The sequence below is a fragment of the Antechinus flavipes genome, chromosome 2 (assembly GCF_016432865.1).
Source record: "Antechinus flavipes isolate AdamAnt ecotype Samford, QLD, Australia chromosome 2, AdamAnt_v2, whole genome shotgun sequence".
Classification (NCBI taxonomy): Eukaryota; Metazoa; Chordata; class Mammalia; order Dasyuromorphia; family Dasyuridae; genus Antechinus; species Antechinus flavipes.
In genome coordinates, this window is record NC_067399.1 from 31,999,518 (window position 1) to 32,025,783 (window position 26,266).

The window sequence follows — 26,266 nt, forward strand, 5'->3', positions numbered from 1 at the left end:
GTTTTTCATCAAATGGATTCTTATTTTAAATGAATAATGCCGAATAAATGGATTAGTTCTCAGTCTTTTAGTTGCTTTGACCAAATTTCTAAAACTATAGAGCTGTGCAGTCTGTGACAGTCTGGATCGGTTATTTCATTAACGTGTGCTCCACTCTGCCTGTTGGATGACGACCCGTCATTATATGGAACATGAGCAAAAAGATAAAGTGTGCTGAATGATGTGAGCTCTTTAAAGGCTGGTTTTTCCTCTTAAATACTTTTGGTTTTTAAAGGGAGACTATCTAAGGATAAACACCTTAAACAAGCATGTCCTATCTCTGTATCCTTGAAGTCAAAGGATTTACAGACTTGAAAAATCATCTAGAGACATTTCTCTTTTGTTAAATGATCTGCAGTAACTCTAAGCTAATTGGGTATAGTGCAAACGTTATCCACTTCCATTTTATGGAGAAGATAATGTTGGAGCAATGAAATGACCCGAGGAATTCATGGGAGGGTGGGTTCCAAGGTGGCGCTCATTCTGGACATCTCCAGATGTCCTCTGCTCTCCTCCCTCAGGCTTAAAGCCAGTCAGAAGGGAGAGGTTTATACTAGGATCAGTGATAGAAATGGTGACTGTGGCCGCGGATTTTTATGCATGAGATTCATACTTGCTTCCATGCTAGACAAACTATGCAGAGAATTGAATTTGACCTCATAGTTAGCTCTGAGACTTAATGAGTCTTAACTGACAGTTGAGATCCATGACTGGAATATGATGCTGGAAGGATATACCTTATTCAGAAGAAACAGGATAGGTTAAAGGGATAGCTTCGTATAGTAAGAAGATGTGCTCACGGGGAGAAATCCAGAACGTGGAAGCAGCATAGGAGTAGATTGATGTCGACAGAAGCAGAAGTGATTGTTATCCACATATACTGTAAACCAATGCTTCTTAAACTGTGCGTCCCCATATGGGGTCAAGTAACTGAATGTGGGAGTTATGAAATTGTGATTTATTATCAGCAAATATTTGATTTGTATTCCTATTTTGTATGCCTGTGTATTACTAGGGTTGCATAAAAATTTTTCTGACAAAAAAGGGGTTTCAAGTAGAAACAGTTTAAGAAGCTCTGCTCTAGACTACCTAGACAGGAAGAAGAAATAGTCAAGTTCAGAGATTAAGTAGATCACTAGTTTGGCACAGACCCATGGTATGGAACTTGTTTCCTTTTTTTTAGAGTAGTTCATAATTTCTTGATTTGTCTTTGTGATATTTTCATCCTTTAAAAGATTACAAAACCAACAAAGGAAATTTTATTCTGGATCAGAGTCACCCTGGAAAAGAAAAACTGAATTCTGGAATAGAAATAATGATAAGGTTTTAAAAGAAAGTGTCTGAAATGAACCCTAGATTTTTGGGGGGAGAAGCAGATTTTTTAAAGATTTATGGGTAAGATTCAGTGAATTAAAATTCTGTAGATGAAGTCAGCTTCTCAGGAATGGAAAACTATGAAGAATGGCATTTGAATATAGAAAAGTAAACTGTTCTAAGGCAGAGTTTGAATGAAGATATTAATATGGATATGTAGAGGATTCCCTGAACAACTTGGGATTTTTTTACTTTTGTTTTTTATAGAGATATGGGAAACAGGATGAATTCAGAACCGTAGGTACTAAAATCATAATAATTTTTTGGTATTTGCCTTTGCTATTGCATAAATTGTTTTTCTTCTGCTCATTTAAGTCTGTATTCGTTCATATGAGGGTTCCCAGGTTCCGAACCACAGTGTCCTAGTACATTGTAATCCAGGAGTAGGCTGATGGTATGACAACACTATTGTCTTCCTGGATGTGAACGTTACTGCTGCTGTGAAATCTGTTTATGGCAGCGTTGACCTTTTTAGCAGCTGCCTTGGGGCACAGTGAGGCTGTCTTCAGTAGTTAGAATTCAGCAAGACAATTCTAAGGAAGGTCTGGGTAAGAGTGAATGAGAGTTATAAAAAGAAACAATCTAGTGAAAATGATTCCATCACAAAAAAAGGGAAAAGGATCTATTTATACAAAAATGTTTTTAGCAGCTCTTTTTATGGTAGCAGAAAATTGGAAATCAAGATGTCTGACAATGGAAGAGTAGCTGAACAAGTCATGATATGTGATTGTGATGGAATACTGTTGAGCTATAAGAAGGGACAAGCAGGATGGTCTTAGAAAAATCTGGGAAGACTTATGAACTGAAACAAAGTCAACAGTATTGAATCAGGAAAACACAATACACAATAACAGCAGGCTTTTAAGGATGATCAACTGTGACTTAGCTACTTTGATCAAAAAGTTGAAGAAGACAATTCCAAAAGAGCCATGATAAAAAATGTTACACTGGGAGAAACAGAAACTCACAGAGAGAGATGGGGAGACACAGAGACAATGAGAATTTATATAGTGGTGTAGATTAAAGCATACTTTTAAAAACTTTATTTTTCTTGTTTTTATTTTGTCTTTTCTTTTGCACTGTAACTAATATGGAAATGTTTGGTATGACCTTATGTATAATCAAAATCAAAGTGCTTGGAAAGAATTTGGAACTCAAAAGTTTTTTTAATTATAATTGGGAAATATATAATGAAATAAATAGAAATAGTTTTTTAAAAAAACATTCCACAGCATAGTAAAATTATGAAAGCAAAGAAAAATTATGAAAGAGCATAAGGATTAGGAAAGTGAATTTTGGAGAAATGATGTTTTTTAGAACTCGGAGCAGTCAAAACTTAGTTTCCTTGTCAAGCATTAGATTTATGTCCCATTTTTGGATTTAATTATAAAATATCTTGCTTCCCCATGGTCTGATCATCCTAGTCTGACTGGTCAAACACTGATTGACCAATGCCTGTGATCACACCTGAGCTGTGTGGAGGGGAAGATTTGGGTAATTTGAGAGACAGTAACAGTTCTAAAAGTAAGAGCCTTTTATAATCTTAGATAGTCAATATGGAGAAAAATAGGTGCATGTCAGAAGAATGGTGAAAGGGCCAGCCAGAGGGAAGTGGCTGAAGGAGGTTCCCTCACCTTCCCCTTCATCCTATGGCCTTTGAGGACAGTACAATGTGTTACTGGTTTTATTACTGTGGTTAAGAACCTGAAAAACTCCATTTCATGCCTTATTTTCTTTATTTTTAAAGTTAAACTGTTCTTTTTACAATGTTTCTAAAAGGATGAAAATTGTACAATATAGCTCCCAGAATCTGTTTCTTTGTTTTATGGTCATTAGGGCTAGAACCAGAGCTCAGAAGAGATGATTATAACATATTATTACTTATCCTATCTTTCATAACAAGAACTCATATTTTAAAGCACTTTCTTAGTTCATTGCATGACATTGTGCCTTATATAAGGTGCTTAGTAAGTATTTTTTTATCTGCTTCAAGCCTAAGCCCTGTGGATAACACATACTTGGGCAAAATTGTCCTACTCAGATTGTTTTAACATTCATGACTTGAATTTAAATTAACATAAGTTTAAAGATCATAAATTTCAGTTTTTAACAAGATATAGCTTTTGTTCTGCAAATATAATGAACAAGTGTGAGGACAAAATTGAGACAATGTTCACCCACCCACAAGATTGCATATGCTTTCAGACAAGGCAGAAGTCTTGGTTTTGCTCAGCTGTTTTTGTTTTCTCTTTTTTTATTCTTTGTTACAAAGAATTCCTTACTGAATAGGGGATGAGAGGGAGACATGTTTAGAAATAAAGGTAATGTAAAACAAAAAAATAACATTTTTTTAAAGAAAAGTTTTAAAGTGTTTCTTTAATTGAGATTCTCTAGTCTTCCCTTTTCATTTTACTGATGAGGAAAGTGAACAAAGAGTTGAAGTGATTGACCTAACTAGATGGTGCAGTGGGTAGAGCGCATTTATTAGCTGTGTGACTCTAGCCACTTCCCCTCCCTCAAGTTTCCTCTTCTGAAAAAATGGGGATTGCTTTGAATCTTGGGGAAGGCCGCGGTTAGCTTTCTGCACCCTCAGTGTGTCCTCAAAGAGGCGTTTTGTGCTCTAGCAGCTCCACGGGGCCGGGTGCTGCCTTCGAGTGACCTGAGTTTTGTGCGGTGGCCGGAGGGTCTGCAGAGAAAGGGGAAAGTAAACTTCATTTTCTCTCTCAAAACTTGTTAGTGCATTGTTTCCTTTTTCCATTTTCATTTGTGTACCAGAGACACGCTCCTTGTGCTGTTGTATAGTCTGACAAAAACGGGCACAAGCCCAGTGAGGCCCTTCTGACTCTTGGGGGGTCACCTGCTCTCCTGCACATCCCAGAGCCGTGGATGCTCCTTGGAAGCAGTCTGGCTCCTGGAGAGGCCAAGCTTCCCAGAGGGCTTTTCCCCCTCAGGGAGCACCACAGGAGAGAGGGCCCAGAAGAGAAGCTCTCTGTACTTATTGACCAGGAAGGGGGAAAGACCTTGACTTGGATTTCCTCTTCCTTCTTAGCCCCGGGCCCACTGGCAGGGAAGTGTCCCTTCTTCCACATCTTTCCTTAGTTTCCTTCTGAGACTCCATGGGCCCTTCTCTTCCCTCCCCAGATGGACAAGCTCTCCTGTTTAGGTTTCTCTCTTCTTGGCTCAGTTTTCACACGGTGTCATCCTAGAATCTAAAGGTCTTTGTAGAAAAGTTATTGGTTCTCCCTGGTTTAAAAGGTTTGCTGTTTTCCTTGAAGTCGAAATGAATTGGCTGATAAGCCTAGAGCAGCAAAGTAGGATGAGTAGCTGCTAGAGCAGGGGTCTGTGAACTTAAGGATTCTTAGGCTCCGTCAGGCTAAGTCTGCTGTTCCTGAAAAAAGGAACCCACAGCTAGACACAGGATGGGAGGAATAGTATAGCAAAGCAGCTGTGCCTTAGGAGGAGAGAAGGCTCGAGCTGGGTCGCAGGCCACCAGCTCCTGTGTTCTGCAACAGCTTACGTGAACCAGTGGTTAATTTTAAAGTGTTCATTATACTTTTAGGTCAATGAAAAGGAAAAAGTTCAATTAGAAAAAATTTACTTTTGTGATTCCTTGATGGTATCAGAAAAATAGTACTGTGTTATTTTTAAATTAAAATAATTCCTAATCACCAATTTCTGAATCTGTATGCTCACACATACCTGTGGGGAAAGGAGGGGTGAAAATATTTTGGTTCTAACCATTTCTAATTTGGGTCTAATAGATTTGGAATAGAACCTTGGAAATTTTCTAATTAAACTTCCCTTACTTTCAAGGTGTGATTATCCCAGTCACACAGTGGCAGAACTGGAGCAACATAATTATGTACTTTTCAGATTCCTAGTTAAGAGCCAAGCTGACAGTCATTTGTAAGTAGTAAGATTTTTATCATCTGAGATTGTAAAAGGCTCTTACTCTCAGAGCTAATACTGTCTCTGCAATTAGCCAGACCATCGGCCTTTCACACAGATCAGGTGCGACTACAGGCATTGGCTGAATCATTCTTTGACCAGTCAGACAAGGATGATAAATGGGAGCCTGGAATAAACATGATCTTTATTATTTCCCAGAATGGTACATAAGTCAAAGTCTTGACAAGAAATGCTCATGTTCTGGCTCCTCCGAGCATTCTATGAACATCATTTCTCCAAAACCCAATTTCCTCATCCTTTTCTTCATTCCCATTCTTTGATAATTAGCTTTGGAATCTTTTTACAGATTGTTTCTCAGACTTTTCATTCATTCTTACCCAGGCCTTCCTTAGAACTGTCCTCTCGGTGCCCCAGCGCAGCTAGAGAAGGGTCAAGTGCTTCAAAAGCAGTAATGTTCGTCTCCAGGAAGGCAATAGTGCCAGGTTCCCGTCAGCCTATACCTGGATTGCTATCTACTCCTGGACAAGTGTGTGGATGAGGGATGAGGGAAGCGGATGGCTGGCTTAGAGAAGCGTTCACTTGGTTGGAATATGGCCTCCAAAATTTGAGTGACTATCGTTAGTAAATGCCTTGGGTTACTCCAGTACCATTGGGAGGGAGTACAAGGAAGAAGACTAGATTAGAAAATAATAATTACAAACTTAGCAGCCAAAGTAGACGTTGTTAAAATGCTCAGTTCCTCATCTCTAGCAGTATTCAGACATCGTCTGGATCTGTCAAAGTCCTGATTTTGTCATGGCTTTGTATGATCTCTCCCTCTGGAGGATATTGACTGCTAGTTCCATGCTTACTATTCATCTTCTGGCACTTAATTAGGAATAACCAATTCTAGAGTTTGAATTTTCCATATTAAGAATTTCTTTTTTTTTTTAATTTAATTTTATTTAATAATAACTTTGTATTGACAGAATCCATGCCAGGATAATTTTTACACAGCATTATCCCTTGCAATCACTTATGTTTCGCTTTTTCCCCTCCCTCCCTCCTCCCCCCCCCCCCAAGATGGCAAGCAGTCCTATATATGTTAAATATGTTGCAGTATATCCTAGATACAATACATATTTGCAGAACCGAACAGTTCTCCCGCTGCACAGGGAGAATTGGATTCAGAAGGTAAAAATAACTCGGGAAGAAAATCAAAAATCAAATAGTTCACATTCATTTCCCAGTATTCCTTCTTTGGGTGTAGCTGTTTCTGTCCATCATTTATCCAATGAAACTCATTTAAGTCTCTTTGTCAGAGAAATCCACTTCCATCAGAATACATCCTCATACAATATCGTTGTCGAAGTGTATAATGATCTCCTGGTTCTGCTCATCTCACTTAGCATCAGTCCATGTAGGTCTCTCCAAGCCTCTCTGTATTCATCCTGCTGGTCATTCCTTACAAAGCAATACATATTAAGAATTTCTAAACAAGATTTCTAAATTTCTAAACTCCTCCCAGCCCTTTTTCCTCACAGGGTAGAATGTGAACTCACACATATAGGGAACATAAAGGAAATATGAATGTTGGGATTTTAGGGCATAAGCAACACTCTCAGCTTTTCTTGTAGAAAGAAATAGTCCTGTAAAATGGCTTTCAAATGGAACCCAAACTCAAATAGGCCCTAACCTTTCAGGTTTGTGTGGACTTTTTCCACTCACAACGCCTTTATACCTTTATAGAGGTTTGTATAATAGGCCTGCAAATCAAAGTTACTGACAATAAATCATAGTTTTGTGATACTCCCCACCCACCCACACATTCAGTCACAGGATCCATAGGGAGCTGCAACCCGTAGTGTAAGAAGCGTTACTGTAGATGCCACCATGATGATGGTCCTTTTGCCCAGGATCATCTGAAGCTTTAGGCCTTTCTATCCTGTCACTGCTCTGCTTGGAAATTGTACCTCTCCATAATCCTGGCTTTGCTTCCATCTATTGATATTCATTGTAATTTGACAGAGTATGTAACTTGAACACTTGAGTGTCCTAAGATAAGTACTAGAGAAGTTAAATTAGACCAAATTAAAATCCTTTTTTTTTTTTTTTCTGGAAGCGTTACACAATCCCTCTTAATTCTAGAGTCTTCCTTTTATTAATCATTTCCTGTTTATCCTGATTATAGCCTGTTTTGTATATATTTATTTGCTTGTAGCCTCCCCATTAAGTTGTTAGCTCCTTGAGGGCAGGAATTATCTTTTACTTCTTTTTGTAATCCTAAATGCTTAGCATAGTGCCTAGTAGCCACTTAATGTTTATTGATTAACTGATTGCTTGGCCATACACATTTCTTAGTGGTATAAAATTCCATGCTAGAAAATGTGCTAAAATAATTCCATTACACATACTGTACAAGGAGAAAATCAAGTTGCTCTGTTGGAATGGTGTTTGTTAGTCAATGCTTTATTTTCCAATTCAGACTGGTGACTAAGCTTTGGCATAAAAATAGAAAATATTGATCAGATTGTAGTATTTTCTCAATCTTACATTTGTGTGGCACACACTGAGCTGCTACTTTGATTTTTTAAAGTGCCTCAAGGCAGAAAGAGGGAGGTTGACAGCATTCCCATTGAGCTGGTGAGGAATAGAAATGTTAGCAATAGAGCCTGAAAAAAATTCCAAGTTTCTAGACTGCAGGACATATTCTATTCTTGGAGATCTCTACTACTTGAGCATTTTAGAAAGGTAAATAAAAAGGCAAGGGCATGACTTAAATGTTTCCTGATACATACATACGTGTGTGTGTGTGTGTGTATAATTTTTATTTTTATTTTTTTGGAGAGAAAAACAAGAGCTCCTTTTCTCTATACCTTCTCTATTTTCTCTTTCACAGGTGTCAGCTGTGATGCATGTTTAAAAGGAAATTTTCGAGGTCGAAGATACAAGTGTTTAATTTGCTACGATTACGATCTTTGTGCATCTTGTTATGAAAGTGGTGCGACAACAACAAGGCATACAACTGACCATCCAATGCAGTGTATACTAACAAGGGTAGATTTCGGTAAGTGATGAATAATAATACCATTTCTGCAAAAATTCCCAGTTAAGGATTTTGGGTGCAGATGCATGACTTTGTTAGAAAATAGGCATTAATACATCTCCTGGCTTTCTGCCATTTCACTGCTTCTCCCCCAGGGCTCTATTTCCTCTTTGTGGCTGTCTAGATTTCCCTGGTTTCCTTCGAGACTCAGTTTCCTGAAGGTCCCTGCCCCTTCCTGGCCCCTCTGCCAGTGCCTTCCCTCTGTTTACCCCCTCTGTGTCTTGTACCCATGGGGTCTCTTCAAGAGCAGGGACCATTTTTGCCGTTTTGTCTTCTCCATCACAGCAATGCCTCACATATGGCAGGGACTTAAAGCCTTGTTGATTGAAGGACTGACTGAACTCTGAACAGTGTTTTATTTAGGATTTAGTTTCCTTCAGTCATGCTTTCTTTTTTTTGGCAATATATAAAAACCAAATGGTATGGATAATTACAGACTTGTATCTCAAACTGTCTTGTAGACATTTCACTGAATATTTTGGCAGAACCTCAAATTTAACTTGTTTCATATTGAATTCATCTTCTCTGACTCAATTCCTCCATGTCAATAACAGCACCATCCTGCCAGTTATTTAGGCTCAAAAGTCTAGTTCTAGTTGGGTTCTTTACTCTACTATTCAGTGATTCAGTGCCAGATTCTGTTGGACATCCTTCCCCATTCTTCACAGCTCCTACCTTTTTTTCTATTCCCACAGCCACTACTTTTCTGAAATAAGTTATTGTAATATCCTTAATCCGCTATTCAACAGGTATAAAGTGCTTATTCTGAGCCAAACATTCTTCTGGGAGATGGGGATACAAGTACAAAAGCAAAACATCCTTGCCCTTATGGAACTTACAGGCTACCGTGTCAGATAATCTTCTTTTCTAGCTTTTTAGTTGCATGCTCAATTCAATGATCTCCTCTTTCTCTATTTTATTCATGTAACATCTAGAGAGATAACATTTCCCCTAACATCTACTTTGGCTGCATCCTGTAAGTTTTGGTATGTTGTCTCATTATTGTCATTCTCTTGGATGAAATTACTGACTGCTTCTATGATGGGTTATTTGACCCACTCATTATTTAGGGTTAGATTATTTAGTTTCCAATGAATTTTTAGATGATTTTTCCATGGTCCTTTATTACACATAATTTTTATTACATCATGATCTGAAAAGGATGCATTTAATATTTCTGACATTCTGCATTTGATTGTGAGGTTTTTATGGCCTTATACATTGTCAGTTTTGTACTAAGTGCCATTGAGAAAAGGGTATGTTTCTTTCTTCCCCACTCAGTTTTTTCTAAAGGTCTATCATACCTAGCTTTTCTAAAATTCTATTCATTTCTTTAATTTCTTTCTTGTTTATTGTGTGATTAGATTAATCTAGTTCTGAGAGAGGGAGGTTGAGCTCTCCTATAGTTTTACTGTGTATTTCTTCGCTCAACTCACTTAACTTTTCTAAGAATATGGATGCTATACTACTCAGTGCAGATATGTTTAGTATTGATATTACTTTATTATATATGGTGCCCTTTACCAAGATGTAGTTTCCTTCTTTACCTCTTTTAATTAGACCTATTTTTTCTTTTGCTTGGTCTGAGATCAGGATTGCTATCCCTGCTTTTTTTTTTTTTTGAACTTCAGCTAAATCATAAGATCTGCTCTAGCCTTTTACCTTTATTCTGTATGTATCTTTGTGCTTCAAATGTGGTTCTTGTAAACAACATATTGTAGGATTCTGGTTTTTAACCTATTCTGCTATCCACTTCCATTTTACGGGAGAGTTCATCTCACATTCATAATTAATATTATAAATTCTGCATTTCCCACCATCCTTTTTCTCCCTTTTTATACTTTTATACTTTTCTCCCTTCTTTCCCCCTTTCTCTCCTCACCAATTTTACTTCTGATCTCCACCTCCCTCAATCAGCCCTTGCTTTATTAGCGCCCCCTTTCTTATCCCTTTCTTCTACTTTTTGCCTGCCTTTCTACTATCCTCCCCCTTTTCTTTCCCCTTTCCCCTCTTACTTCCCTGTGGAGCGAGGCAACTTTTATATGCCAAACTAAGTCTGTATGTTATTTCCTTTTTGAGTGAGACCTAATGAGATTAAGGTTCAGACTGTGCTCATCCCCCTCCTTTCTTTCCCTCTACTGCACAAGATCTTTTGTGCCTCTTTATGAGATGTAATTTGCCCAAGGCAAGGGTCCAGGGCCCACGGCTGCACCCAAGGGGTGTCCCCAGAGCTCTGACATGACTTGGGGCATATTAGGTGGGAAGTCCGAGAGTGAGGAGTCAGGGATGACCTGTGGGCCCAAGTGCTTGAGCCACTGATGGGGGGAGAGAGGGCGTGAGGGAAAAGTGGGTGAGCTCCGCTGGGGGCGCGCACGTCCAATGGCATTTGGCAGTGCCGGGCTGCAGAGACTGAGCCCAACGTGTCCAATGTGCAAAGGCAGCTCAACCCAGGCAAAGAGCCAGAGCTGGGGCCCTGCTGCCAGCCGGGGGCCCAGGCAGGTGGACGCAGAAGAGGCCCCCAGAGACCGGTCAGACGGGCTGGAGCAGAGCCCTGCGGGGGGCCACTGAGTTCTGCCCAGAAGGCCGGGGCTCCCCTTAGCCATCAGGCCCTGGTACCTGTGGGAAGGGCGCTCGGGATGAGTGATGAGGTCACCGATCAAGGCGCAGAGAAGGAAGGAATGGAGGGAGAGAATGGCGGGCGGCAACCCCCGACCAAGTGTAGGGCACAGGTAATGACAAATGACAAGAGAGGTGGAAGTGAGGATAACCGTGGTCTTCTGGGACCCAGGGAAGTGGAGAGGGAGCTGTCTGCCTCTTCATCCCGAGCCCAGGATACAGGAAGAGCGGATGGCAGTGCCCGGGGGGGCTCCACGATAGAGAGCCAGGTACGAGGGCACGCCCGGGCCTCCTCTCACAAAGGGTCAAGGCCCAAGGCCTTCTGTTGGGAGAGCAAGGGCCGGAGGAGAGGACATGAGGTCTGAAGGGCCTGTGGTTAATAAAAGAGGATTGCTCGGCCACTCCAGCCTGGCCCCCTCCTCTTGGGGAGCTCTGAGGGTGCCGGAGCCGCAGGGAGCCAGGTCCTCCCATCTTGCCTGGGTCTGGCACACAGCTCTTCACAAAAAGTGCCCGTGACTGTGTCATAGATGAAATAGGCCCATTCTGACACTGTGCCCGTGGGGCCAGGGACCCCTTTGATCTGTCTTGGGCGGTGGGGAAGCCTTTCAGATGGGGCTTCCTCATTAGAATGAACCCCCTCAAGGGCAATGGTTCTGCGTTGCCCACCAGGAGGGCTGAATAAATGCTTTTTCATTCATTCAGAGCTCTTTTGGTTATAGCAGAGAACTAGAACTCATGAGGATTAGCTGGACAAAGTAGGGTATATGAATGGGATGGAATTTTTTTTTGAGAAATACCAAAGTATTTTTTAAAAACTATAGAGACTTATACAAACCATCCCAAATGAAAGGCCTAGAACAGTCTAGGCCCTAACAGCAGCCCTGTACAAAAACAACTAAAAAGACTCCAGAACTGTGACCAGTGCAAGGAGCAGTTGGCGTTCCAGAGGACGGGTAACGCGTGGTGTCCTGACTGAGCGGCCACAGACTCGAGTTGGAGAGCGTCCTGGACAGGGCCGACATGGGGATCGTTTCAAGCTAGCCATTTGTTTCAGGGATTTTATGTACTGTTTCTCTTTTAAGTTTTCAGGCAAAAGAAGTGGGAGGAAGAGGGTACTAGGAAAAGGATGTCTCCCCCCCCCCCCCCAAAAAAAAAAAAGAGAAACACTAAGAGGGACATTGAAGCATTCTTTAAAATGAAGAAGAGAACACAAGGAATGCTGGAACAGAAGAGCAAGACAGCTCTGAAAGTTACATACCAAACATTTACATGTTTTAAAAGTTTCCCATACAGTCTTCTATAGTGTACAAGGGGGTGTCTATTTATAAGGAGGGAGGGAAGAAGGGGGAGAGAGAGTTTGAATAAACACCAGATATTGGAGGTCTCAGGGAGGATGAAGAAGAGGTTTACAAAGGACCTGGCCTCCGTTACTTACTATTTTGGTTTCTTCAAATGTAAAATGAGGGAGTTGAAAAGGTTCCTAGAGGCCACCAAGTACAGCCTTTTCTGTTTACAATTGAGGAATTGATTCTCAGAGATGGGGAGGAGGGAGGGGGGGAAGAAGAAGGTGAAGGTGAAGGTGAATTGCCTAAATGTAGCAGAGTCAGTATTTGAATTCCAGTCCTGTGACAACATCCTTAGCATTTTTCCCCAAAAAATAACACTCTACTTTCTTAAATCCTCTCCTGATGCTGTCCCTTTATACATGGATCTTTCCCCACCTCTTTTTGTCCATAAGAACAAATGTTTTGTTTTTTTCTAACATAGAAGGTCTAGTCTACCTGGAAAGGCAGAAGGGAAGGGGCAACTCTCAGGATGGGAAGGGATGATTAGAGTCCAGTATCCCACAACCTCAAGTTTCTAAATCTTTCATTAAATTAAATATCTGACTAAATACCATTTCTTGCACAAGAATCTTATTCCTTTTTGAGACAAAGGCTTTGGACTCTAAAGAAAGAAACCCCTTCAGCCAATATAGATCAACAGTTTATTCAGCAACTTAATTTTAGAAGATTGCTATTAGTATCCAGAGGGTCCTACAGCCAGGACCTGTTTGATATGAGACATATACCTGGGCCTTTCTGACTCTATAATTCAGACTATCCATTGACTCTTCCTCCAGCCTACTAGAAAGAAGCAAAATTGCTTGGGGCTTTCTGAATGTTTTATTTTGGGGCTAGTACAGAAAGTTCTCCACAGACAAAAAATGGCCTAGGTTACAATTGGAATGGATGAGGTGTTATTAGAGACAGATCCTTTCTAGAAATTTTAAGTCATAAAAAATATTTGGAGGAAAAATTATACTTAACAGTGAGGAAAGAAGATAAGATTAAAATATAGATAATACTTTTAAGAAACCCAGAACACATATAGTAACATTGTTAGTTTAAGAACACAGAAATACACTGTATATAACTTGATTTGCTCCCAATGTGTTCATTTAACAGTTTAAAAATGTAGCCTATTTAGGTTATAATGTCAACATTACTAATTAATTTTAAATGCTTTTAATTTTTATTACCAATGGAGTTATAAACTCCAAAACTTTAAAGTATCCAGTATTTTTTAGTTCCTACTTTGTAAAAACAAACAAACCAAAAAAAAAAAAAAAAAAACCCACAGGAAAATTACTTTTCTTGTGAAAATACCAGTACCCTCTTCAGGAAGAAATCTAAATTCTAATTTGCTCTTCCATTTATGAGAGGTTCAGGCAACCTTGGGAGAAATCACATCTTAAAGCAGATCTCTATAAGGTGAAATCTTGGCTGCATATGGCCTGTTACTTCATGTCTGAAAATGTTGGCAGGAGCTATCAAGTGGGCGGATGAGTAAGTGAGAGTGGTGAGAACTGAAGTGTCCATTTTTGTTGGGAGACATCAAGTCCGGCAAAAATTCCAGCAGAAACCCCTATCTATACTGTACTCTTTATGTGGAGGGACCATCTCAATGTCTAAAATCTGTCCCTACTGTAGAGTTCTTAGAAATGGTCCATAAGTGAATTATAGACCTAAGAATCAAAACACAGAGATTTTTAAAACATTATAGTTATTCTTCTAAAAACCATCATCCCTCTCTCCACTCCTCTCCCTACCTCCCTCCCCCCCATACATTTAGGAGCAAGAGTAAAGGTAAGAGACAGCACAGCCCTCCAGAAATTGTCACAAACTTGTATTTCATTTTTCTTCAGGTTTCGGCCTGGAAGGATTATCCCACAACAATTCTGTATGCATTTACAGTGATAGGGCTATGTATGTGGTTACTCCTCATGGGCTAGCTTTTATACTTAGCCTAGTAGGAAGCTTTATCAGTGGTTCTAGCCTTAATCCCTTTTTAAGGCAAAATTGCCCTAGTTTGTACTGGGATAGAGTTACTTGTAGGATATATAGTCATGTGGGAATAACTCGACCCTCTAGATGTGGCACAGGAGACATTTTTGAGGTTCAGGAGGTTAACTAATATGCAATAACTCAGCCAGTGCATTTAAATGGATAAAATAGGCTTTAGGTCCTCTGGATTGCCTACCTTTAATTCTAAGGAGAGGCTTGAATACTAGTGTCTGGGCATGATGGACTTTGTTAGAAAAGAACTATTCAGCCAGGCTTTGTTGACTTGGTTTTAAATGTTTAGCCATAATGGATCCATGGCTTTGAGGTGTTTCTGCTTTAAGACACTGCCGGCAGGTAAGGAACAAGCTTGTTATTTCAGTGTTGCAGTAGTAGATGGGTGATCTCCGCCGCACACCTTCCTGTGTCTGTATCTGAGATCCATCGACACCGCAGCCCAGGATCCGACAGAATTTTTGTCTGTGTGCTCTTAGAGCAGATCTGCCAGGGCGCTGGAAGACTTCCTCTAGTTTTTCAGTATCTTGTGAGTTCCACATTATACTCTCTGTCTTTATTCATTCTGGCTCTATTAACAACATGAATTTTGATACCTTCCCTGCCACTTTTTGAGCATATCTTTTCATCACTATTTAGCTCATTTATAGTGGCGATTTTTTTGATCAGCAAGCTTTTAATAGGCACCTTGCTAAGCGCCAAGAATTCAACATAAGATAAAAACAAAGAAAAAACAGTCCCTGGTCTCAAAAAACTTATGCCAAACAAGGAATTGGATATTGAGTCCTAGAAGTACAGAGATCTGCCAGAGTTGATAGAAAAGACAGGAGTTAGGTGGTCAAAACTTCACTTTAGGAAATTAATTTGGCAGCTGAGGGAAATATAGATTGGAGTAGCAGAGGCTTGAGGCAATGAGCAGAAAGCTATATGGCTTAGAAGAGATATGAAGATAGGAAGAATAATACTTAGGGCCAGAAAGGATACGTGAGGTCCATGTTAGTGAGGAATTGAAGGTGGCCTGCCTGTGTGATTGGGAGGATGGCAACATGCAGATCACTGCCAGACAAAGAAAGAGCAAATGGGACTAACGCGAGGAAATGGGAAAGATCTACAGAAATCAGGATTTGAGCTATGTTTTTTTTTAAATTAATAAGCATTTATTATCTTTTCCTCTTATAGTAGGGGAAAATCCTTGTAACAAACAAAAATAGTCAAGATCCAAATTCTGTGCCTTAAGTCTGCTCCTCTCTCAGAAAGTGGATAATGTGTTTCATCATGAATCCTTTAGAATCATGATTTCTTATTGCATTGATTAAAGTTCTTAAGTCTTTAAAAGTTGTTTGTTTATGCAATGTTGTTGTCATATAAGTTATTCTCATAGTTTTTATATGAACTGAGTCTTAAAGGCTCTTGGAGCCGCAAAAAACTTGGAAGTAAAGGTTGAAGAGAGAATATTCTTTTTTTTTTCTCAATAGTATTTTATTTTTCTAAATACATGAAAAGATAGTTTTCAGCATCCATTTTTATAAGACTTTGTGTTCCAAAAAATTTTTTCCCTTCTCTCCCTTAATTCTTCCCTCCCTGAGACAGCAAATAATCTGATATAGGTTATACATGTATAGTACTTTTAAACATATTTTCATATTTGTCATGTTGTAAAAGAAATCAGACCAAAAGGGGAAAAAAATCACAAGGGAAAAAATTTTGCAAACAAAACAAAAGGGTGAAAACATAGGTTTCAATCCATGTTCAGTCTCCATAGTTCTCTCTCTGGATGCAGATGGCATTTTCCATCCCAAGTTTATTAGGATTATCTTAGATTGCTGAGAAGAGCTAAGTCAGACATTCTTTAAGTAAACCACCTTGGCAGCTGAGTGGAAGATGGATTGGATTGGAGTTTGGGAGCCCGGAAGTTGGAAGTCTAGTTTAGAGGCTATTGCAATAGCCTAGACAAGAGGGAATGAGGGCCTTCTGTCTGCCTTGAGGCTTTGTGAGTGGAGAGAAGGGGATGTACATGAGAAGTATTGTGATGATAGAAATAACAGGAGGAGGGATGAGTGTGAGTGAGGTGGGGAGCAGGAGGAGGTTGGGCTGTTTGTAGTGGGAGAATATTGGTTTCAAGAGTTGGACTTGTGCAGCACAAGTAACTTGGAAACCCTGGTGAGAATAAGCCAGCGCACATTCTCATGTGGAAGATGCTCAGTTATATCACAAGTAAGTGATAGTAAAGAGTCAAGCAGGGAGGTAGAACCAAGATGGGAGTATCAGAGGAATTATCTGAGCTCCTCTCCAAGAAAAACCACGAGTTAAAGTCCTGAGCAAAAAAAAATCCAAGAGAAAAAACAAACGACATTGACATTTCTAGCCAAGGTCAGCATAGGTCAGCATAGGACAGCGGTTTGGGGACAGGCTCCAGCCAAGGACAGGCCTGTGGCTTATCCCAGCTCACAGAAAATGAAAGTGACCCGAGAACAGCTCCCAGACCCACCAGCGGAGAGGCCGACCTTGTGGAAGCTGCAGACATAGGTGCCACCTGGCCGTTCTGGCACTCACTCCCCAGTCACAGACGGAGGACGGCCCGAGGAGGGGACCTGGGCCTAGCCACGGCCTCCAGGATGGCAGCTCTGTGGCGCTGACTCCGGGAGCCAGCACAGTCTGAGCCACCAGCCCACGATTCTGAGACGGAAGGAGAGCCTGTGGTTGTGTCACGTGGAGCCAGCAGAGCTCCTCGGTCGCCTGATAATGGCCCATCTCACAGCAGTCTGCTGAGACTTCCAACGTTAGGCAGGCCCAAACCTAGGTGGGAACTTGCAGAGCTCAGACCAGGTGGCCGCCTTCAGAGTCTCTGCTGGGTCAGACTGCCGTGGCCAGCCGAAGGCTCCCAGGCCCTCCCGCGAGGGCAGCATCTTCCTCTAGGTTCTGGCCCAATCCCACCTCCTCCAGGAAGCCTCTCTGGTTCCTTTTATGTCAGTGCTTCTTCTCCAAGGGTCATCTAGAACATGTCCTGTATCTCGTTATGCTCATTATGCTCACTGAAAGCCGGGACTAGATTTTGCCTGTCTGAGAGTCCCCGGCCTTTAGCACAGTACCTGGCGGGCCACGGGTGCTTGATGTTTATTGGCGGACCCAGGCTGCAGCCCCCGGAGGGCCGGGATGCTAATCACGCGAGCTTCATCCTGGGAGATCCCGTCAGCCCTTCATTCCTCGGAATGGCCCTTTGCCTCAGACGCTACTAGCCGTGAGACTTTGGACAGGCCACAGAACTCTGTCTCCCCTGACCCACCAGGGAAGGAGCTGGCAACACGCTCTGCATCTTTGCCAAGAAAACCCCATGGACAAGTTAATGAATGGCGGACAGAGGAGGCGGCGCACTGTAGTCCCGGGGTCACCAAGAGTCGAACAACTGAATACCACCACCCAGGCTTGAGAGGCGCTTGGTAAAATGCGTGTCAGGTTGGGCTTCTTTCAGTCAGCCCTCCTTCCTTTTACCATCTGGATTTATAAAGTCTTGTTATGAACCCAGCTTATTCTTCTCTTATGTCCAAGTATTGGACAAAGTAACCACTTATTAATTGATGAAATAATTTTGAATTAGAAAAACTTTAATATCTATTTAAATTACAAATTATTGTTAGAAATTTAATCATTGTTCCCACTGTGTAAATTTTACTAATGTAAATGGATGTGATTGCCATTTCAGCCAACTAAAAATGAAGTATACTTATCCACAAAAGCAATTGTTTCTTCCTACATTCTTACAATATTAGTGGATAGTTCTTTACCTTGAAAAATCTCATTTTGTGCTATTTATGTTTAATCACATCTGATGCTATTTTAATTTAAGGATGCTATAAATATGTTCAAAGCATTTTTATGAAATGATGAGACCCAGTTCATGCTTTACATTGAGTTCTTTGTTTTCTTTCTTATCCTCTCTGAGATAATTGTGTGAGGATTGGTCTAAGCAGCATTTCCTATACACAGGAACCAGGACAAAATAGGGAAGGAGCCAGTTCTGGTCTTTTCAGCTATTTAGTAACAAAGCTAAGAAAACCATAGAACACATCTTAGTGGAAAGATGAAAATAAATATTGCTGTCTTATGTTTGAGGTTTTCAATGTAGGAGGTATTTGTTCAGTATTGAGCGTAGGTTGTTCATTATCTGGAGTCAATGGAATGTTTCCCTATGCACAAAAAAACTATGAGTTCCTCTCCTATTTCAAAGCTGCTTTTTTACAAAATAAAATTAGGATAATACTCTGGTCTGAAGTCTTTGATTCCTACTTGAATGAGGAACTCTTATCAGTCTTTAGTATCCAGGCCAAAAAGGTAGCATGCCTTAGAATGTTGTGAAAAGCTTCATCAGTTTCTGAAGAGGGGCCTGATTCATCCCTCAAGTGATTTCAGTAATAATCTGACAAGGAAAAAGAAGAATTCTTTGATTAATTCATTTCTAGAAGTATCTCTTTGATATAATTAAAAGAAGAATCTTTAGAGGGAATAGTTAAAGAGGCATTGAATGTTTTAGGAAAATGGTGCTTTAGAAAATATCTGCATTTTAAGGGACTGTTGAGGCAGTTAGAAGTTAGGAAAACCTGAGTTCAGATTTAGAATTCCTAAGTTCAAATCTGGACTCAGACTCCAGGCAAGTCAGTTACCCTGTTTGCCTCAGTTTCCTCAATCATGCAATGGGGATGATAATTTACTTTATAGGATTGTTATGGTGATCAAATGACATAATAATTGTAAAGAGCTTAGCACAGGTAATAGGGGCTATATAAAAATGTTTGTTCCCTTCCTTTCTTCCTAATGAATTTACCTGCATATAAATTATAACTACAGAATGGCTGATGGGGGAGAGATTTTCATAGACAGCTTTGATTTTAGTCGCTTTCTGAATTTTTCTCTGAGCCTGATATTCTTCATATGGGATCTTTAGACTTGTTTGTTGATAAATGTATTTTATTATAATTGGTTTCTTTTCTAATTTTATACATTTAAAAACATTATTGAAAAGGGATCCATAGGCTCCACCAGATTGCCAAAGAAAAGATTATTCAATTAATAAATTATATCTTATAGGCTTGTGCCTAAGATTTTCCTTTGCTACCCAAGATCATTGATCTGGATTGATCTTGGAAGTGGTCTAGGGCCAACCCTCTCATTTTACAGATGAGGACACTGAGGCTAGAGGGAAAACAGAAACATTGCTTCCCAAGTGATGGAGACATATGTGATGTGGGGTTTTAGGATCTGTTTCAGACTTTGTTGAGATGGAAAAGAGTGTTTAGTAGACAAGACAACCAGATGCAGACAATGTTAGGAGTGGGAATATTGAGGAAGGAACTAAGAAGCTTAACAATAATGAGCTATGGTTGGTAGAAACAGCTGTTTTTCTCTCATTGCATCAGTTCTTTTGTTTTAAAATTAATATTTAATTACTGTTTTTCAATGACAATTTGACCTTTTTTTTTCCTTCAGATTTATACTATGGTGGAGAAGCTTTCTCAGTAGAGCAGCCGCAGTCTTTTACTTGTCCCTATTGTGGAAAAATGGGTTATACGGAGACATCTCTTCAAGAACATGTTACTTCTGAACATGCAGAAACATCAACAGAAGTGGTAAGTAGAAGCAATTTGTGTTGAAATAATATTTGTGTGTATACCACCTGTATTGGAAGCCATCTTTATTAGTGTGAGAGAATTTCTCTCAGATTTTTATGTCGAAAATTCTGTTCTCATTCATCACACAGTAAATTTCATTTCTTGTAAATATATCTGAAGGCAACATGGTTTTCTATTGCCTATTCATGTTAAATGTTACAAGTTTCTGATTTATTCTAAAAAGCAAGAAAAGTTTAGACATTGCATATTGAAACAGCCTAAAAGTAAAAAGACACTGAGTATTTTACCTCCCAAAATTTCAATCTCTTTCAAAATGATGACCAATAAAAAGTGAAAAATAATATGCTGTGCTGTTCCACAGTCACTACATTTTCTTGACCCAGTTTTGTTATTTGAAGGCCTGGACCACTTGCTTCTAAAGATAATTAAAGCAATTTGAGAACAGTGGTACCTGAAAAGGCTTGTGCCAGTCTTGTTATTATTAACTCTTTGTCTTTTGGTGTCATTGTGAACAAGATCTCCCTGCTCATTTCTTTCTCCTTTTGCTGTGTTCTAACCCATTTGTCTTTGCTGTCTATTTTCCAGCATATATTTCTGGGTCTCCCTCATCTCTTTGGGACAGTCTCCAGGGGGAGGGCCTGGGTGGGCTAGCTTGTCTGTACACGTGTCTGAGCAAGCGTTGAGAGGCAGAGATAGGATCTAGAAAAACACACCTCGTTCCCCTTCTTCGCTCTCCCACAAAGTCCTCGGCGTCGTTCCTGTGGAGTGGTTGCTTGCTGCCTCGACACTTGCACAGGCAGCAGGAAGTTTCTATTTCTTCTGATGGTTTGAGATTTAAATGGATGTGTAGCCCCTCACACTCCTTTCTTGCTCTCCTTGGTTCATCGATGTCCATCATTTCCCTCAGGTTCCCAGCTCAAGACTAAGTCCAGTTTCCCTTGACTCCTCCTTGCCACTTCCTTGGCCTGGCTGACACTGGGTCGCACTTTCTGGTGCTCTGTTTCTCAGGTGGCTGCCGCGGGTCTTCCCATTCTCCTTCCTGACTCTGACCCGGGATAGAGCACTGGGCCTGAGTTCAAATCTGGCCACATTCGCTGCTGGCTATGTGACCCTTACACACTGTTTAACCTTTACCTGCCACTTTCCTTGTCTGTAAAAGCATTGCTAAAGGGCCTTCTTTATGGGGAGCTCCACGGTGAGTGTTGGAATCCAGAATGTACAACGAGAAGAGCAGGAAGAGAGGAAAAGGGCTTTTTTTGGCTTCTTTCACTCCCTTCCATGACACCTGAGGCTGAAAGTGACCTTGGAAGAAACCACTTTTTGCCTCCAGTGATAAAAGAGCTGATGAGGCTGTGTGGGCGCCTCCGTTCTCCTTTGGTTTGGTCGCGAATCCCTTGCTGTTTGTGTAAAGAACAGTTTGTCTGACGCTTCTATGCCATGGGAGGGTCTCCATCCTGTTGCACTGAAGAAACCCTGCCTCAGCTGCCCTTGTGGGTTTCTGCTCCCCCAGGGCCTGATATTCGGTCTGGGTTTGGATTTCTCCCTTTTCTCTTCCTGCCATGCTTGCCGCCATGTAGTCGACAATTCAGTGCCTGTGGCATGACTGGCATGTTGAGATAGGTTGCCTTGTCTCTTTCCAGAAAGAGAGAGATCAATAACTTACCGACACGCTTGATGTGACCCATAATTGACAGGCAAACTGATTTGTTGGGGGATAATCTAAGGAGGTTGAGAGTTGTGATGGATTCATTTTCATTTTCATGTAGTAAATAAATACAATACTAGATTTATTTGTGTCCTGCTTCTACCAGTTAAATAAAAGGAGAAAAAAAGGAATGGATTTTCAACTTGGGACTTCCTTCCTTTTTAGTATAGAATCATTAAATTTGAGGTTTTAAAAGTTTTTCTGTCTGAAGCATTTCCTTCTGTTAGAAACTGAGAAGCAGTGATGGCTTCTGTGGATTACAGCTTGTACATGTCTTTGTGTTCATAATCCAGTTCTGTGTAATTTTGAAGTTCCTTGATAGGCACTTTGTTTCCGTTGCATTTCACTCTCTATCATCACTCAGGAAAAGTAAGAATTTAGGCTGAATGAGCAGCGGAAAATGTTGCCTTGATTTTTACCAACAATGTATATCTTGGGGAGGAAAGCAAATTGATAAGATTTTTGTACTTCTGAACTAACAACACACTGTGGTAAAATAACAGCAAATAGAAGTTGGGCGATATCATGCCAATGGTGAGCCCCTTTTCCCCCCGGCTATTCAGCTATATGCAGCTAGAAAAAAAGTAGCACTAGATATATTCATTGAAATGGAAGCACGTCCCTTCTCTGTCTCCCCTCCCCCCCAAAGTCTGTTCCTTTTGATGATTAAGGCAAATTTGGGTGGGTTACTACAATTAACCTTAATTTCATTCATTTTACTAGGTATGACAGCATCATTTGAGCTAGCATTTTAGGCATGTTTTTCAGAACCCACTTTACCTTTAGTATGCAGCAGTTCTTTAACTCACCAAGCATTTATTAAGTAACCACGTGGGGTGGGCCAGCCCTGTGTGAAAGCCTGAAGGTACAAGCATAGACAAGCATGACCGCAAATGGCGACCCCGTTATATTCTGTTCAGCTCTGCAGCTAATATCCAGTTGTTCTGGTACATGATTTTTGCCTGTTTGATTTATGCTGTTGCTGATTTGCATTTGCTGCATTCTCTGTGCTAGACCGTAAGCAAGAGGAGCTTATTCTCAGGTACCATCTCGTTTATTTTACACGCGGCCCATGGCCTCGGAGCCAGTCCCCAGGCATTTCTTCTGAATTTCGGTGGCCCTGCAGACACAGTGCTAAGCTGATGAGACACAGGAAAACTTTTCTTCCCTTCTTGCTTGTCCTTTATTAGCTATGAGAAAAGTCGCATTAACTCTCTGGGCGGCCTTTTCCTTTTCTTTTTCTCCAAAGTAGCACGGTCACAGTACCTGACATTTCTCTAGCACCTGCAGACACCTTGTGTCGGTGTCCCACCAGCCTCGTGCGGGGTTGCTCTCTCCATTTCCCAGATGAGCAGGGCCGTCTGCATCAGTGATGGGAGTCAATCCCACGTGTGTTTTAGCTTCCGGCCCAGCACCTTCCCCACTCTACCTGTGGAACCCGCCTCACCAGATTGCTGGGAGCTCAAATAGAGAAGTACGTAGGAAACTTTAAAGCACTCTCCAAAAGGTGTTTATTGGTCTCTACTTCCCCAGCTCCTCACCCAGAGTTCTGAAGGAGCTTAATAAGTGGTTGTCGGATAATATCCCTGAATAATTACCACTGCCGCTGCTTTTAATGTGCTAGACTTGTTTTCTCCAAAATGATGATGATCACGACTGAGAACAGCAGCTCTGAAAAGATGTGGCTCTAAAAAGTAGCAACAAATTCTGGTCTAGACGCTGCCTTCCTTTCACCTTGGTTTTTTTTGGGGGGTGAGGAGATGGTTCTGGTTTGCCAGGCCAAAGAAAACCTCATGGAAGCATTTTCTAAGCCCCGTCCTCACAAAAGAAGTATTTGGAAGGACTGAGATCAAGTGCAGCAGGAGGTCACAGGCAGCAAACGGCCCCAGCCAGAAAGAAGCTGTTGGAGAAGAGAAAGTCTGGGGCTTGAGATCTTCTACGGAGAAAAACTTCACTGATTTTTACTCTGAGGTAAAGGAAGCTGTCTTCTGAAAAGAATTCTGATAGCCAGATTTTTATTTGAATACTTTCAAAAGTATCATGGTTTTGATTTTGGTTTTTATAGGGAAGGCAGGTTAAGAAACCAGCAGACAACAAGAAATGGTAAAACATAAGTAGTAAATTTGCAACTTGGGTCTCGTCTGAATTTCTTACTCATTTGTGAACTCTGGAAAATTGCTGCAGGTAGAATCTGCATGTATTTTATCTCATTTGTTACTTAGAACAGCCCTGTGGGGTGGTGATTACATACTCTCAGTGTTATAGTCGCCTTTACAGTTGAGGAAACTGACACTAAAAGAGCAGAGGGGCCTTGACCCAGCTCTGCGGCTAGGAGTCACACACTCCCGGCCCTCAGTCTCCAGAGGGAGCTCTGAGACCCATATTCCAATGCCTCATTTTGCTATGATAAAATAGGGGAGATGGTTTGTCAGAACTGTTTCTGATCCTTTTAACTTTCACTCCTTTGTGCAGTTAATGAAGGCTTAATTACTTCCCCCAAACCATCACAATTAAAAGAATGATAATAAGAATAAGGTTATAACCATTTAGTTCAGTGCTTATCTTCAGTCTGAGAGAAGGAGCATAGAGTGGAAAGCAGTAGGCAGATTTAGGAAGCTAACCAACTTCCTTCCCATCTAGCTATGAGTCAGTATTTCACAGTGGCTTCGTTTTTTTGTTGTTTGAAATGTGAATTCCCAGAACACCAGACACACCCATGTTTCAGTTGTGAGTAAAACAGGTCAAAGTCAGAGCTGATTATTTGGGGGTTTCTTTTAACAATGTAGAAAATTTAGGAAAGCACACCCCACCTTGCTATATGAACAAAACTTTAAAAGATACTCGAAGGCCACTTATAGAAAGAAATGAGGATTCCAAAAGCCTTGTTGAACTGATGGAAACAGTAGTAACATTTAAATGGTGCTTCCAATGTGCCAAGCCCCGTGCTAAGGGCTTTGCAAACATCGCATTTGGTTCTCGTATCATCTCTGGGAGAGAAGTCCTACACTTGAGAGATGGAACTGAAGAGGAAAATAGATCAGGTAACTCATACTATTGGTAATAAGAGGCATAAAGATATCACTAATTAAATGAAAAATAGGAGTAGTTTGTGGTTAATCCAGAGTAAGGGGGCTGACAAACACCCAGCTTGGCCCAGGTAAAGCTGAAGTCAGTAAATTATACAGATGAGCAGTACATTGAAGCACAAGTCTCTGGTCTGGTGACCCAAAGTATAGACGGCATGGTGGACAAGGCAGCAGGGAGGGGAACGTGTTAGGTGGCCCCTAGCTGCCCAGCTGTGAAACCCATAACCCATTTACTGATAAAAGGTACAATCAGCTTTGTGGGGCTATTTAGAACAACAGCGTTTGAATTTTGTAGTCTTCATGGCTCTCAATTCTGCAATCTTATTTTGTGACTCTGGCACCTAGTACATGCCTAATAAAGGCTAGTTGATTGATTGATTGACTTAGACTAGGAGTCTCAGGATCAGGAAACTTGGATTCTGGCCCCAGTTTGTTACTAACTCAAAAGATGTTGGGCAAGTGGTTTCAGGTCTCTGATCATTAGTTTCCCCATTTGTAAAATGAGAATTATATTAGATCATTGGTTTTGTAAAAGGATAGTTGCACTATTAATATTTATTGATTGAGGAAGTACGTAATGGCAAATGAATTTATGTTTTATGGCTCACAACAGCATTGAGACACAGTTTAGTCTTCGAAAGGTAGATTGGCTTATGTTCTACAGTCATTTAATGAGATGAGTTCCTTGCAGTGACTCTCAGTTTCGAAGTGTTTCAGACAGGAACAAGGGCCATGTATGCTTCTTATTTAAGGATCCTAAGAATTTAGTCCAGGGCTCTCATGATGAGATGCATCCGTGATCCATGGCAAGTCTCTTTTAATTTTTTGAGGCCTCAGTTTCCTCATCTGTAAAATGGGGGAGTTAGACATGGTGGCCTCTGAGGGTCTTTCTAGCTCTAGAAGAGCTTTATATAGAAGTATTAGCAATAAAACAAAATACTGTGCTTATATGACCGAAACAGATGGACCATACTCGGAGTTCAAATCAGCAGGTGTTTCCCAAGCACCTCTTCTGTATGGCAGAGAGCCAGGGAGAGTAAAAATAAATTGTCACAGGTTTTATCCTCCTAAGGAGTTTAGAGTGCGGTGGAGACAGGATGAAAATGGATGGTGCAGCCTGCGAGCAGGGCAAGGCCTCTCGGCGAAGTGAATTCTTGGCAACTGAGATATCAGCGAGGTGGGGCCGGGGCCGGCCCTGGAACACGACTGGGAGGAGTCAGGAGGGCGATGACTAAAGGCATGCAGGAGGGGTGGGGGGCACCTTGAGGGGCCAGGGAAATTAGACTAACCGCAAGGGTTTGTATTGAACTGGAGAAAATCGGAGCATTCCAGGGGAAGGTCACTTTAGTTAAGGTAGAGCCGTATGAATAAACTATGGGACAACCTTATATGGGGAGGTGACTGAGAATCAAACCCTTGTGTTTTAAATTCACATCATTTTACAGAAGGAAAAACTTACAGCTCACTCCTTTGCCTTGTGGGAGAATCAG

General features: G+C 40.9%; 1 protein-coding gene across 1 annotated transcript in view; it reads left to right on the forward strand.

The window, feature by feature from the left end:
* The window catches only part of KCMF1 (potassium channel modulatory factor 1), a 100,497-nt gene that overhangs the window by 54,266 nt on the left and 19,965 nt on the right, over positions 1-26,266 (forward strand). The window contains exons 2-3 of the mRNA XM_051974347.1: positions 8,201-8,368; positions 19,843-19,982. Coding sequence (XP_051830307.1) covers positions 8,201-8,368; positions 19,843-19,982 — 308 coding nt within the window. The remainder of the gene's footprint in view (positions 1-8,200; positions 8,369-19,842; positions 19,983-26,266) is intronic.